Genomic DNA, 14,287 nt, shown 5'->3' on the forward strand with positions numbered 1-14,287 from the left:
CCAAAAAGGAAACACATTTCCCCGCTACCTCAGGCTCTCTAATAGAATTACAAATATTGTCTCTGTTTTGTTTCGCCTGAGAGGCAGTCTCCCATCATTAGACTGTTGTCACAATGATGCTGGCTTTGGTAGATTACTAGTGTGTATGTACTGCTCAGCAATGGCAGGTGCAAAGCCCTGGGGCTACCATCTGCCAGGAAGGAAGTATTCTCTTCTAAGAGGCTGCAGAAACTGACGGCTAATGTAAACAAGACACTGACTCACTCATAAAAACGTGGCTCCATATACTAAGCTGCTTGGTATTTTGCTGTGTGGATTCGATATGGGTTTTTGTAAGTATTCCAGGAAGCTTTCAGAGGGGAATGCCCTTATGAAAGTCAAACTGTCACGAGGAAGTGATGATTTGCTTTTTTAAAAAAAATCAAATGGAATAAGAAGTATTTTTCTAGGCATCTAAAAGCTGTCTACATTTTCCTCCTAAAGCCCCCTTCTTCTCCCCTTCTCTGTGCATTTTTTTAAACAATGAGAGCCCCGAATCAACACTGAGAAGATGAAGTAGGAATAGCTGATTTTGTGTGTGTCTTTGCCTAACCTCCGGCAAATTCCAAAAATCAGTTCGTTTTCGGATAAACTGATCATTAAATAGGTTAATGACTCATTTCTGAGAAAATTATTACTGGAATCTACCATAATGGGGGCTATATAATATTTCATCTAACAAATAAACTAATTCTGGAAGACACTAAAAACAGACTGAATCGTGAGCAGAATTCATCAATTGTAACATCTGCAAGTCATTGAGTCACTGAACTACATCCTCCAGCAAATGGCTGGGAGTCAGTGAGATAAACACTTTCCGAACTGATATTAACAGTGGCTTCTGTAAGAATAGCATGCAGACCTGGACTAACAGCTAAGACCATTTCAAAAAGCCTCTAAATGGCTCCCTGACACCTACAATCGCTATGATACGCTTAATGTCAATATACCTGGGCCCTGATGATTTCCCACATTAGGTTGTAGCTCCTGGAAAAAGTCTAGAAATTATTTTAGGAGGGAGCAAACACTCAAAGCAGGGGATTGCTTTTGAATACCAACGTCTTGTAGACAAAGTTGTTGGTACTCCATTAATACTTGAAAATTTGGTAAGGGGGCGGGGGGGAATTAATAAAACTGAACGCCTAATGTCTGTGTTGTTCCAGTAATGAAGGACTCTATAGGAACTTGGGACAAGGCGGAGAAGAGAGAACATTCCAATTAAAGGAGAGTAAACCAGATCCATTCAACTAGACTCCTAGACTGTAAACTCCTTGTGGGCAGGAACATGTCCCACCAACTGTTGTACTGTCCTTTCCAAAGCGATCAGTGAATACTACTGACTGATTAAACTGTCTTGTAATCTGGGAACTGCACAAGACGCCATGCTTCATTTGGAATCTACTTCAGCATTCAGAAGCAATGAAGTCCTTTCAATAAGTCAAATCTACAGAATCCAGGAGAATTTCCTTCCTTCCCATTCAAGTCGGTCGTATTTATTCTGCGCTGACTGTTACTTCTTTGGGAGGGAACGGTCCAACCCGCAAAACGGGCTCTAAATCTAAACGGGCTCTGTTCAGACATTCTTGAATGTGTTTTACTTTCAGCACAAGTGAATGTTGGTCTCTGTGGCTATCTTGAAAGAAATCAAGTAATCAGAAGCAATCATCAACCTAAGCATTTCCTCTGCCTTGAGCAGTGACTGTACTGGCTCACTCTAAAAACAAACCTACTATTCAACTTAAAACTACAACAGTTTATCTTAGATGATTCAAAGTAGCCATGTCAATCTCAAAATAGACCTAAATAGAATTAAAAATATTAAAACAAATAAATTTGGTGACAGGCCCTTTTTCATCTCTGATATCCCTTATTAGGAAACTACAGACTTGAATCGGAAGACCGTCGAGGGTTTAAGTCTATAAAATTCTAAAATCTGTTTGCCACTTTCAGTTAAGCTTTGCTTCTGACTTCTAGACTGTGAGCCTGCTGTTGGGTAGGGACCGTCTCTATATGATGCCAACTTGTACTTCCCAAGCGCTTAGTACAGTGCTCTGCACACAGTAAGCGCTCAATAAATACGATTGATTGATTGATTCTGACAGGTCTACCAATTCTGTTATACTGTATTCTCCCAAGCCCTTAGTGCTCCGCATACGCTAAATGCTCAGTAAATACCATTGACTTTTTTAAGGTACTTGCTAAAGCACTTACTACAGGTTAAATATCAGTTCCAAGCACTGGGGTAGGCGCTTACTATGTTTGAAGGACTGTTCTAAGCCCTGGGGTTAATCAGACCAGATACAGTCTCTGGCCCGCAATGGGCTCACAGTCGAAGTAGAAGGGAGAACACGTATTGAATCCCCACTTTGAGGTTGAGGAAACTGAGGCCTGGCGAATCAAATTTACTGAGCACTTACTGAGTACAAAGCACTGTACTAAACGCCCGATAGGGTAAACTAAGAGTTGGTAGACACATTCCCGGCCCACGAGGAGCTAGTGATTTGCCCAAGGTTCACACTGCAGGTAAGTGGTGGAGCTGAGATTTGAACTCAGGTCCTATGACTCCAGGCCCGTTCTTCATCCACTAGGCCACGTTGCCTCCCTGGCTTGATTGATTAAAAAATGGCCAGGCAGCAAAATCCGAAACCCTCAGGGTCAACTAAATTATAGTCGTCCCTGTAGGATGACGTTTCCGATTAGGTTTACACTGCAGAAATTCTCCAGATAATTCAGCTGGGCCCAAACTCTAAGACTGTAAGCTCACTGCGGACAGGGAATGTCTTCCAACTCTGTTCTATGATGTTGTACTCTCCCAAACGCTTAGTACAGTGGTCCGCACCCAGGAAGTGCTCAAATACGGCTGACGGATTACCTCTGGGGTTTGGCAATGGTAAGGGAAGTGCCTGCAAAAGCTAATTTCACGGTTACAGGCTTTCGTCTTCTCTACTCCCCTATGTGTGATCTTGGCCCTCCAGATAAAAGAGTAAAGTTACTCTTTCCCTGGAGTTTTCTAAGAGGAACATGGAACCCTGGGTTTTTCGCTACAAAAAATAGCCTTGCGGTTTGCCAAATCAGATACTGAAAGTTAACTAGTTCTTGGAACCACATTTCTGAGGAAAATGCATCAGGGAACATTTGAAACAGTAACCCCATTATCCTATAGTACTGCTTACAAACTGTCTCCGCTCCTCAGATTTTTTATTCTGTTCACATGGGGTTTACTGAGAAAAATAAACATCTTGCATTAAAAAAAAAACCCACTGAACAAAACCCCAATTGTCAATTAAAACAATATTTGGGCATTGACTAGGGGGTAAAACACTTTCCCGCTTTTTTGCAGAAACACAGGGCACTAGTGACCGATTCGAATTTCACAGGATCGACTGAACTCTAAAGCAAAAGAGAAAAATCAGGAGCCCTTCGAAAGTCTGAAACCTCTATCGATCCCTGGTTTGATCCTCGTGGCTCTAAGGTCCGAGATGGTTACTGACGAAACCGAGAAGCTCAGACCTCATCTTTCTGGAGTCCGCTCTTCTCCTGAAATCCTCTTTCTTTTTTTTTTTTGAAAAGCAGTCTCTAGGGCTGCCGTGTTTTCTCCACCCTGCTCCTAGGATACCATCTGTTGTGCCTGAAGCTGAAGAAACTGCTTTCCAACCCTTTCTGAAAGACTTTGCATGAGGCAGGGACTTGGGCAAGTGATGTGTCGATTCCCGGTGCCTCAGAAAGACAGCTGGGAGGAGAGTTTACCTGGTATTCTACTTCTCCGGAAAAATCCCATCAACTGGGAAATGGCAGTTTAAATCTGCATATTCCCCTTGACAATCCCATTTGAAATATTATGGGAACTGCAAGATAAGGGGGGTGCTTTACTTTCCTACTATCTACTCATATGGGGGAAAAAAACCCAATGCTTTTTAAATGACCATATCCCTGCTGATACATTTAATAGTATATCATATAAAAGCAATGCACAAAACACTGACTCTGGTAGATAATACTACTTGGCAAGTTACTTAACTTCTCTGTGCCTCAGTTACCTCATCTGGAAAATGGGGATTAAGACTGTGAGCCCCATGTGGGACAACCTGATTACCTTGTATCTCCCCCAGTGCTTAGAACAGTGCTTGGCACCTAGTAAGTGCTTAACAAATACCAAAACTATTATTATTATTATTATTATTAATTATGGCACTTGCTAAGCACTTACTAGGTGCCAAGCACTGTTAGTACTCGGTAAATGATGATGATGATGATGGTATTCGTTAAGTGCTTACTATGTGCCAAGCACTGTTTCAAGTGCTCGGTAAATACAAGTCAATCAGGTTGGACAAAATCCCTGTCCCACATGGGGCTCAGTCTTAATCCCCATTTTACAGATGAGGTAACTGAGGCACAGAGAAGGGAAGTGGCTTGCCCCAAGTCACACAGCAGACATGTGGGATTAGAACCCAGGTCCTTCTGACTTCCAGGCTCTACCCACTAAGTCACGGGGTTGACAGACAGAAAGAAGGTAGTGAAAAGGAAAAAAAAAATAGATAACTTTTTCCAACCCCAGAGATGAAAACATCGTAGCCCTAAAGTCTTTGGAATGTACTTTCTGGCCAGGTGGGTTTTTTTTATTATTTTAAATCAATAATAAGGTTTTGAGATGCATACAGCACTACTTTCCGAGGAGCTCAATATATCTTCAACTATAATAATAATAATGGTACTCGTAAAGCGCTTCCTCTGTGCCAAGCACTGTTCTAAATTCAGGAGTAGATACAAGTTAATCAAGTTGGACACAGTCCCTATTTCTATATATTCATTTTCACTGTATCCCTGGTAATGGGGGATCATTGTCCTTGTTTTGGGGGGGGGAAAAACAGCGGGAAACCGAGGCCCACGGTGACTTGAACAAAGGTCTCAACCAACCAGGGCAGGGACTCAGACCTTCCGCCTCTGGCAGTGGTCTATCAGGGAGCTCTGGCCACCTATGTCAGGCAGTAGCGAGTTGTTCCTTTTAACAAAGGAAATACAATCAGTCATGTGACTTTCATTCAAAAAACGGTACGTGTGTTTCAGTCAGTTCCTCGCCTAGCCAACCCACGAAACCAGGCAAGCGTGCACACCAGAGAAACCGAGGGTTACTTGGTCTGTCCTGGGTGCCTAGAAATGCCTTTAGATTTCAGTTAAGCACTTCTTCCGCTTCAATGTAAACAGAGTAACAGGGAACGGTCTTTACAGTTCACTGGCTTCAGAGAATCCCAGAAACTCCAAAGATCAAAACAATACCCGACCTACAGTTTTTACTACCCACTTCCGCAAAAAGTAAGTATCGGGTCACGCCGGGTTTTTCTTCTAATTTTTTTTTTTAATGGTTCTTGTTAAGCGCTCACTTTGTGTCAAGCGCTGTTCCAAACGCTGGGATGGATACAAGTTAATCAGGCTGGATATGGGTCCCTGGCCCATATGGGGCTCATGGTCGAAGTAGGTACCGAATCGCTATTTCGCTCAACCGCCTTGCCCCCTATCTCGCTGCCGACCTCTCGCCCACGTCCTTCCTGCCTCTGACCTGGAAATCCCTCCCCCTCTCCGTATCTGACAATGACTTCAAAGCCTTACTGAAGGCACATCTCCTCCAAGAGGCCTTCCCTGATTAAGTCCTCTTTTCCCTTCCTTCCACTCTCGACTTGCTCCCTTTATTCATCCCCTGCTTCCAACCCCCCAGCACTCATGTTGTTATCTGTAATTTCCTTATATTAATGTCTGTCTCCCCCTCAAGACAACAAACTCGTGGTGGGCAGGGAATGTGCCTGTTGTTTTGTTCCTTCCCAAGCGCTCGGTACAGTGCTCTGCACACAGGAAGCGTTCAATAAAGTACAATAGATTGATTTTGCAGTTGAGGAAACTGAGGCCCGGGGAAGTTAAGTGACTTGCCCAAGGTCAAGCCGCAGGCAAGTGGTAGTGTGGGATTAGAACCCAGATCCTCTGGCTCCCACATCTGTGCTTCAGCCACTAGGCTAGGCTGCTTCCCTGCTTCAAATTACATCAATTTTTAATTAGTTTTTCCCCCCAAACCCACACAAATGGTAGGGCACTAAAACTAGAAATAAACCCAAGTAGTCTTTTTAATCTGAGAATTACATCTTCAGAAATTTCAGGCTGCATCCTGCTCAGACGAACATCTTTCCTAAAAGCCCACTTCAGCATCCATGGGCAATATAATCAAAATAGAGAAGTATTCTAGTAGTTCATAAGTGCTAACGGTTGGTTAAAGAGACCGTTACCTTAATAAAGAAAGAAGATGCATTTGAAGGTCCCTAATCTACTGTCCTCTGTATTTCCAGTCAGTTCTCTACAGATTCTCTACGATTGATTGATTGATTCTCTACAGATTTATTTCACAAAAAGTCCTATTTGCAAAAGTGACCTGCATACTGGACCCAAGGAAACAGCTTTTCCTGCCAATCTACTTTGTCAGAAATCAGCTAACTTACTTCTGAACTGGGTGCCGCAATACATCCAAATGGTCTGCTAACCACCCCCCCTCCAAAAAATATATAAACATTTTTCAAGAGGATCATTCTCTGCCTCGTACGGTTCAGCATTGTTCATTCAAATCCCTGTCATTTCACAATAATACACTCTTCATGCAAGAGAAACGCTCCGTCCGGCAGACAGCGTACGTCCAAATGAATCAGGAAGTACACAAATTCAACTTTCTAAATAAATCTGTCTCTGCCAGTTGTTCATGCTATTAATCTCGAGACCACTTGGATGAAAGTCTTCTGAATTAAATTTGTCCCTTGTATTTGCCGAGCTGCTGGGTCCTCTCTCAGCTCACTTATTAACAGGCTACAATCCTTATTCCTGTTAAAACTGGGTGAAAGTAGCTAGCACCTCTCACCTGAATTCAGTCCAGGTTTTTACAGCTCTGATTCTCAAACCATCCCGGTCAACCGGAAACAATAAAATCCTTACATTCTCATAAAATCCTTCTTTTTTTTTTGACTAGTAGTAGGTATGAATAAAATGCACCTGGCACTCCAGAAATAAAACTGGCACAGGAAGATTTTAAACATAACTCCAGGAAAACTCTCTTCAACTGTCAAAACACGGATCACCTCCGTTCGGGCCCACGTTCTTAAGATGTAGTTGTGACTCTGGCCCGAGACCTGTGATATTCTACGGATAATTCCCTGCCGCTGCTCCAAAATGCCCCATTTTCTAGTCTTCCTTTACGGTAAGAAAGCGCCCCACGGACTGGTGGCTTCTTATTTAAAACAAGATGAGTGTTTGGAAAGGATCTGCTTTTCTGCTCCTTGTAAATTCCCTGAAATGCAAATGCCAAGCAAAACACCAACAAACAACAACCAAAAAAACCCCACCTAACAACACAGGATACTGGCATTGGTTGAAAACAGCCCAGTTGCTTAAGTACAGCAGGGAAATTGCCTCTCCCTCCACCCCCCCTTTCTCACTCATCAAGTTGTTTACTGGAAGCTAAGTTGTTTACTCTAAGCCTTCATCAACTGTAGCATCCATCTGACTCTCTCTATGGCAACTGTCCAGTGTCCTCAACCCTGAAGGGCTTTCTATTTAACGGCTAGCACCTCGGCAGAGGAACAGCTACAGGATCAGAGAGCAAAGGGTCTTGAGTTTCACACCGCTTTGTTTTCGAGCTTTTTGTGTTTGCAATCGCTTTGGACAAAAACGGTAAGCCTGCCAGGGCCCTTGAATATTTTGAACTGCCAAGCTGCGAAGTAGTTATCACCCCCTCCCCTTCCCTCTCCCCCTGGCCGCAGGGGCCTCTGAAAAGACTTCACAGAACAATTATTATTCCTGACAAGACCACTGATTTGGGGGCTACTTGGCCTCTCTGAGGGTTCCTTGGAGGCTGTTCACAATAAAGATCCTTCTCATGATATTTGAGTTGAGCCGGTGGCAGGCGCTTAACAAATACTATTATTAGCTTATTCTTTCTCCACGCTGTCTTCCTAGACTTTTCCACGCCGGAGAAGCAGCGTGGCTCAGTGGAAAAGAGCGCGGGCTTTGGAGGCAGTGGTCATGGGTTCAAATCCCGGCTCTCCCAATTAGCAGCTGTGTGACTTTGGGCAAGTCACTTCACTTCTCTGTGCGTCGGTTACCTCATCTGTAAAATGGGGATTAAGACTGTGAGGTCCCCGTGGGACAACCTGATTAGCTTGTATCCCCCCCCGCGGCGCTTAGAACAGTGCTTGGCACGTAGTAAGCGCTTAATAAATGCCATTATTATTATTATTATTATTACTACCGGCAGTGATTTGGGTCCAGTATAAAGTGGACTCCTGAGGGGCAGGCCAGAGTCATCATTATCATCATCAGTCGTATTTATTGAGCGTTTACTATGTGCAGAGCACTGTACTAAGCGCTTGGGAAGTACAAATTGGCAACATATACAGTCCCTACCCAACAGTGGGCTCACAGTCTAAAAGTCCTGGTCAGCACCAGGACCCAAATCAGAGTGGTACCAACGGGGTAACCTTTTCAATGAAGCTCGACAGCCCGCTTTTGGGTAGGGACCGTCTCCAGATGTTGCCAACTTGTACTTCCCAAGCGCTTAGTCCAGTGCTCCGCACACAGTAAGCGCTCAATAAATACGCCTGATTGAATGAATGAACCCTCGGGCGAACTGGCTGTCTTTGCAAACCTGTCTGGCGACATTAACTGGAAAGGGTGAGGGTTTCATTAATAGCTTTCTCTCATCTGAATGCCATGGTCTGTGGGGCTCTGTGATGGGGAGGAAGGGGCCCAAGCACGGGGGGGAAAAAAATCTAACAACCTCTTCTCCCCACGATAAAACCACCCCAAACCAGTGTTTGTGCATTTTGGTTAAGGAATGGTTAACGGGGAGGGGGCAGTGCAAGGTGGGGGGGAGAAAGGGGAACCATGTCTACCAACTGGGAAGCCTAGTGGACAGAGCCCGGGGCCACAAGGTCCTGGGTTCTAATCCGGTGTCCACCACCACAGTGCTGTGTGACCACTGTCATATCGCTGCACTTCTCTGTGCCTCATTCATTCAATCGTATTTATTGAGCACTTACTGTGTGCAGATCACTGTACTAAGCGCTTGGGAAGTACAAGTTGGCAACATATAGAGGCAGTCCCTAACCAACAACGGGCTACCTCATCTGTAAAATGGGGATTATGACCATGAGCCCCACACGCAGGATGGGGACTGTGCCCGACCTGATTAGCTTATGCTTAACAACGCTCCGCACATAGTAAGCTCTTAGTACCATAAAGTAAACTGTTATATTGTGCTCCCCCAAGCACTTAATATAGTGCCCTGCACCCTGTAAATACTCAAACTTCACTGACTGACTGAGGGAAGGATGGGAGAGGGAAGATAGTAAGCACTTAATACCATAAAATTAAAACTGTTATAGTGTACTTCCCTGAGTGCTTAGTACACTCATTCAATCGTATTTATTGAGCGCTTACTGTGTGCAGAGCACTGTACTAAGCGCTTGTACAGTGCTCAGTGCACAGTAAGCACTCAACAAGTAGCACTGATTGATTGAGGAGAGGATGGAGGGGGAAGGGGTGAAGGTGGTTATCACTTAATACCATAAAATGAGTTGTTCTACTGTACTCCCCCAAGCACTTAATACAGGGCTCGGCACAGAGTAAGCACTCAATAAATACTGATTGACTGGGAAAAGGATGAGGGAGGAGGGGGAGAAGTGGGTTAGTAAAGAGAGGCTGGGGAGGAGAAAAAGGGAGGAGTAAGCACTCAGGACAGTGAAAAAACAGGATAGAAAGAGCATGGATTCTTTTGAAATATGATGTTGGAGAAGGCTTTGGGGAATACCAAGGACTGCCCCAAAAAACAAGCATATGGATTTTGGAGCAAATTCAGCCAAAGTGGCCCCTGGAAGGCCAAATGACTTAGATTAGCATATTTTGGACCCATCATCGGGCGGACTAATTCTGGGAAAAGGTGGAAGGGGCAAGCCAGCGCCTAGGTGGATGGAGACCGTGTGCCAACGGTCACCACGGAAAAACCAACCTTTAGCAAGGTTAGGGATGATGGCAGAGGGCAGGGCCTTCTGGACCAGATCGAGCCCTAGAGTGGCTATGTATCGGAACCGACTCGACGGCATTTAAGGATAACAAAGAGCTCGACAATCATGGTGAAATGAGAGGAGACAGGGCGATGGGACAGACGGAATGGAGGAACAGGGGGCAGCCCTCTCCTCTCCCTCCCGTGCTCCCCCTCCCCGCAGCACTCCCCTCCTCTCCCAGCAGTGCTCCCCTCCCCAGACCTCTCCCTTCACTCTCCCGTGTTCGAAGCAGCGTGACTCAGTGGAAAGAGCCCGGGCTTGGAAGTCGGAGGTCGTGGGTTCTAATCTGCCACTTGTCAACTATGTTACTTTGGGCAAGTCGCTTGGCTTCTCTGTGCCTCAGTGACCTCATCTGTAAAATGGGGAATAGGACTGTGAGCCCCACGTGGGGCAACCCGATTACCTTGTATCTACCCCAGCGCTTAGAACAGTGTGTGGCACTTAGTAAGCCCTTAATAAATACCGTTATTATTCTCCCCAGTAGTCCCCCCTTCATTCTGTGCTCTCCACTCCACTCCCCAGACCTCCCCCTCCATTCCCCCCTGTGGTCCCCCCTCACCTCCCCAGACCTCCCCCTCCATTCCCCCCTGTGTTCCCCCCTCCTTTCCCCAGACCTCCCCCTCCATTCTCCCCAGACCTCCTCCTCCCCCTCCATTCCCCAGACCTCCCCAGACCTACCTCTCCATCCCCCGTGCTCCCCCTCCATTCTCCCCTGGTCTCCCCCGACCTCTCCCCAGACCTCCCTCTCCATTCCCCCCTGTGCTTCCCCCTCCACTCCCCAGACCTCCCCCTCCCTTCTCCCCAGTCCTCCCCCCTCCAATCCCCCCTGGGCTCCCCCCACCTCTCCCCAGACCTTCCTCTCCATTCCCCCCCGGGCTCCCCCACTCCCTCTCCATCCCTCCCTCTCCATCCCTCCCTGTGCTCCCCCCTCCTCCCTCCAGACCTCCCTCTCCACCCTCCCGTGCTCCCCCCTCCTCACCCCAGACCTCCCTCTCCATCCCTCCCTGTGCTCCCCCTCCTCACCCCAGACCTCCCTCTCCATCCCCCGTGCTCCCCCCTCCTCACTCCGGACCACCCTCTCTACCCTTCCCTGTGTTCCCCCCCTCCCCTATGCTCCCCCCTCCTCACTCCAGACCTCCCTCTCCACCCTCCCCTGTGCTCTCTCCTCCACTTCCCAGACCCCCCTCTCCATTCCCCCCCCCCGGGCTCCCTCCACCTCTCCCCAGACCTCCCTCTCCATCCCTCCCTGTGCTCCCCCTCCTCTCCCCAGACCTCCCCCTCCATTCCCCCACGGGCTCCCTCCACCTCTCCCCAGACCGCCTTCTCCATCCCTCCCTGTGCTCCCCCTCCTCACCCCAGATCTCCCTCTCCATCCCTCCCTGTGCTCCCCCCTCCTCTCCAGACCTCCCTCTCCATCCCCCCTGTGCTCCCCCCTCCTCACTCCAGACCACCCTCTCCATCCCTCCTGTGCTCCCCCTCCTCACTCCATACCGCCCTCTCCAACCCCCCCCCGTGCTCCCCCCTCCTCACCCCAGACCCCCCCCCTCCATCCCTTCCCCCGTGCTCCCCCCTCCTCTCCCCAGCCCTCCCCGTGGTCCCCCCGCCGGCGGCTAGCCCCGCGGGCCGCCCCCAGGGGGCGCTCCCTACCCACGACGGGGGTGACCGCCCGCCCGGCCTCCCGCCCGCGTGCCCCCCCGCTCCTCAGCGCCCTCCGGTGGCCGTGCCGGGGGGTGTCACCTGGGCCGGCGTTGGCGTTGGCCTTGAGTCGCCGGGACAGATAGTCGAGGCCGTCGAAGGGGGCCGGGGCCGCCCCGTCGGGGGCCTTCCGGGGGGACACGTTGTCCACCGAGGCCGAGTTGTGTCTCTTGGGGCGGTGGGCGAAGGCCGGGGCTCCGGCGGCGGCGGGGGCCGAGAAGGTCTCGGAGCTGTGGCGGCGGCGTCCGCCCTGGGGGTCGGCGCGGACCACCCTGGCGCCGCGGTGGGGGTCCGGGGGCCCCGTCGGGGGGCGGCGCGGGGGCCCCGCCGGGGGGGGTCCCGGCCCCTCCCGGAGGCTCAGGCGGCCGAGGGCGGGCGCGGGGTCTCCCCCCGGCGGGGAGGGCGAGCCGCCGTCGGGGGAGCCGAAGCCCAGGTTCACGTAGTCGACGGGCGGGGAGGCGGCGGCCTCCCCGAAGTCGATGTTCACGTAGGGGCCGGCGGTGCGGGGCTCCCCCAGGGCCAGCCGGGTCGGCCGGACGGGCCGGGGCCGCGTGGGGGGCGAGGCCCGCGGCGGGTGCGACGGGGCGTCCGCCGGCCACCCCATGAAGACGTACTGGGCCCCGTCGGCGGGGGCCCGGTCGGGCCGGGGCAGGGAGCCCGAGGAGGACGACGAGGGGCCGCAGCGGCGGGGGGCCATGGGGAGGTAGTCGCCGTTGGGCAGCGCCGGGCCGTCCGCCCCCCCGAACATCCTCACGTAGTCGCCCCCCGCTCCCGGGGGCGAGCCGGGCCCCCGGACGGCGGCGGCGGCGGCGGCGGCGCGCACGATGAGCCTCGGGGCGGACACGCTGGCGGGGCTCCGGGCCCCGGAGCCGGGGGTCATGGGCACGTAGGAGGCGTCGCCCCCGGGGCCGCAGTCCCCCGTCGGGGGGCCCGCCGGCGGCCGGCTCAGGGCGTGCTCGTCCAGGGAGGCGGAGGAGGGCGGCGCCGGCGGCGGGCACGGCCGGGCCGGGCCGCTCAGGGACGAGGTCCGCGGCCGGGGGCCCCGGGCGGGCTCCATGCGCACGTAGCCCCCGGGCCAGTCCGGGGGGGGCAACCGGGGGGCGTCCTCGTCCAGGGACGAGAAGCCCGGGTCGCTCGGGGAGCCGCTGCCGCTGCAGGTCGGCGGGGGGCACGGGTGGGCCGCCCACACGCTCGACGGCGAGGGGCTGGCGGGGCTGCCCGCCGTCGGGGGGAGGCCCTTGGCCTTCCCGCCGTCGCCCTCGCTGGCCGTCCGCGCCCTGCGGGCCGCCGCCGCCGCCGCCGCCGCCGTCGGGTCCTCGAGGCGCGCCCGACGGGGCGGCCGGGCGGCCGGCACGGAGATGGGCCGCGTGGCCGCCGACTGGCTCTTGCTGCGGGGCCGGAAGCCGGCCGGCTCCTTGAGGGCCTTCATGGCGTCCAGGATGGTCTCGTGGATGTTCTGGGCCACCACGGCGTCGTCCGCCTGCATCCACAGCTCGCCGGGGCCCGTGGCGGCCGAGCGGCCCACCTCGATGAAGAAGAAGCTGTCCGAGTGGCCGCACCGGCGGATGTTCATCAGCTGCAGGGTGACCGACGGCAGGCGCCGGTTGAGGCGGACGAAGCCCACGGTGCGGGCGGACAGGCACAGCCGGTGGACGCCGGTCAGGTGGCGGGCCTGGCCTAGGCCTTTGGGCTTCACGGTCACCTGCCACACCTCGCGGTAGTGCGGGTCGTCGGGGGCGAAGCCGGCCGGCAGCGAGGACGCGCCTCCTCCTCCGGGGAGCCCCCGGGCCTCCTCCTGCCCCTCCGTCATCAGCTCGGCCAGGGCCCGGTACCAGCCGTCCTGCTCCCGCTCGTCGTCCGCCGCCACGGCCAGGTACTCGTCCCGCGTGTACAGGGCGATGAGGTACTTGTGCTTGGCGTCGGCCCTCTTGTGCACGTTGAGGCAGGAGGCCAGGGAGATGACCCTTTTGGGCGCCTTGCTCCGCCACTTCTTCTCGCTGTCGTAGTACTCCAGCCGGGCCGGCTGGGCCGGGCCCCCGAGGAGGACGAAGAAACGCTTGTGGCCGTGCTTCTGCTTGCGCAGGTAGCCGCACTTGCGCACCCCCGACGGCGGCGACGACGACGGCGGCGGGTGGTTGTTGTTGTTGTTGAGGTTGGAGGGAGAGGGCGGCGGCGACGTAGTGGACGCCCGGGGGCTGGCCATGCCCGCCGGGGGGGGACGCGGCGGCCCCGGCCCGCTAGGGGGCTCCTCGGGGCCGGCCGGCGCTGCCCGATGCGGCCGCCAACCGCCCGGCCCGGCCCGCCACTGAGCCCCGCGGCGCCCGCCGGCCGCCTCAACTAGGGAGCAAAACAACACGTGACCGCGCGTCACGCACCTCGCACACACATCACACACACACACACACACACACACGGCCCCGGGCGCGCGCGGGAGGGAGGGAGGGCGGGGGCGCGCGACCCTCCTC

At 52.7% G+C, this 14,287-nt stretch overlaps 1 protein-coding gene across 1 annotated transcript in view; it reads right to left on the minus strand.

The window, feature by feature from the left end:
- IRS2 (insulin receptor substrate 2) overlaps window positions 1–14,069 on the minus strand; it is a 29,772-nt gene extending 15,703 nt beyond the window's left edge. The window contains exon 1 of the mRNA XM_038761645.1: window positions 11,865–14,069. Within this exon, the coding sequence (XP_038617573.1) occupies window positions 11,865–14,025 (2,161 nt within the window). The 5' untranslated portion in view covers window positions 14,026–14,069. The remainder of the gene's footprint in view (window positions 1–11,864) is intronic.
- Between the last annotated feature and the right edge of the window lie 218 nt (window positions 14,070–14,287).

This window comes from Tachyglossus aculeatus, chromosome 20 (genome assembly GCF_015852505.1).
Source record: "Tachyglossus aculeatus isolate mTacAcu1 chromosome 20, mTacAcu1.pri, whole genome shotgun sequence".
Classification (NCBI taxonomy): domain Eukaryota; kingdom Metazoa; phylum Chordata; class Mammalia; order Monotremata; family Tachyglossidae; genus Tachyglossus; species Tachyglossus aculeatus.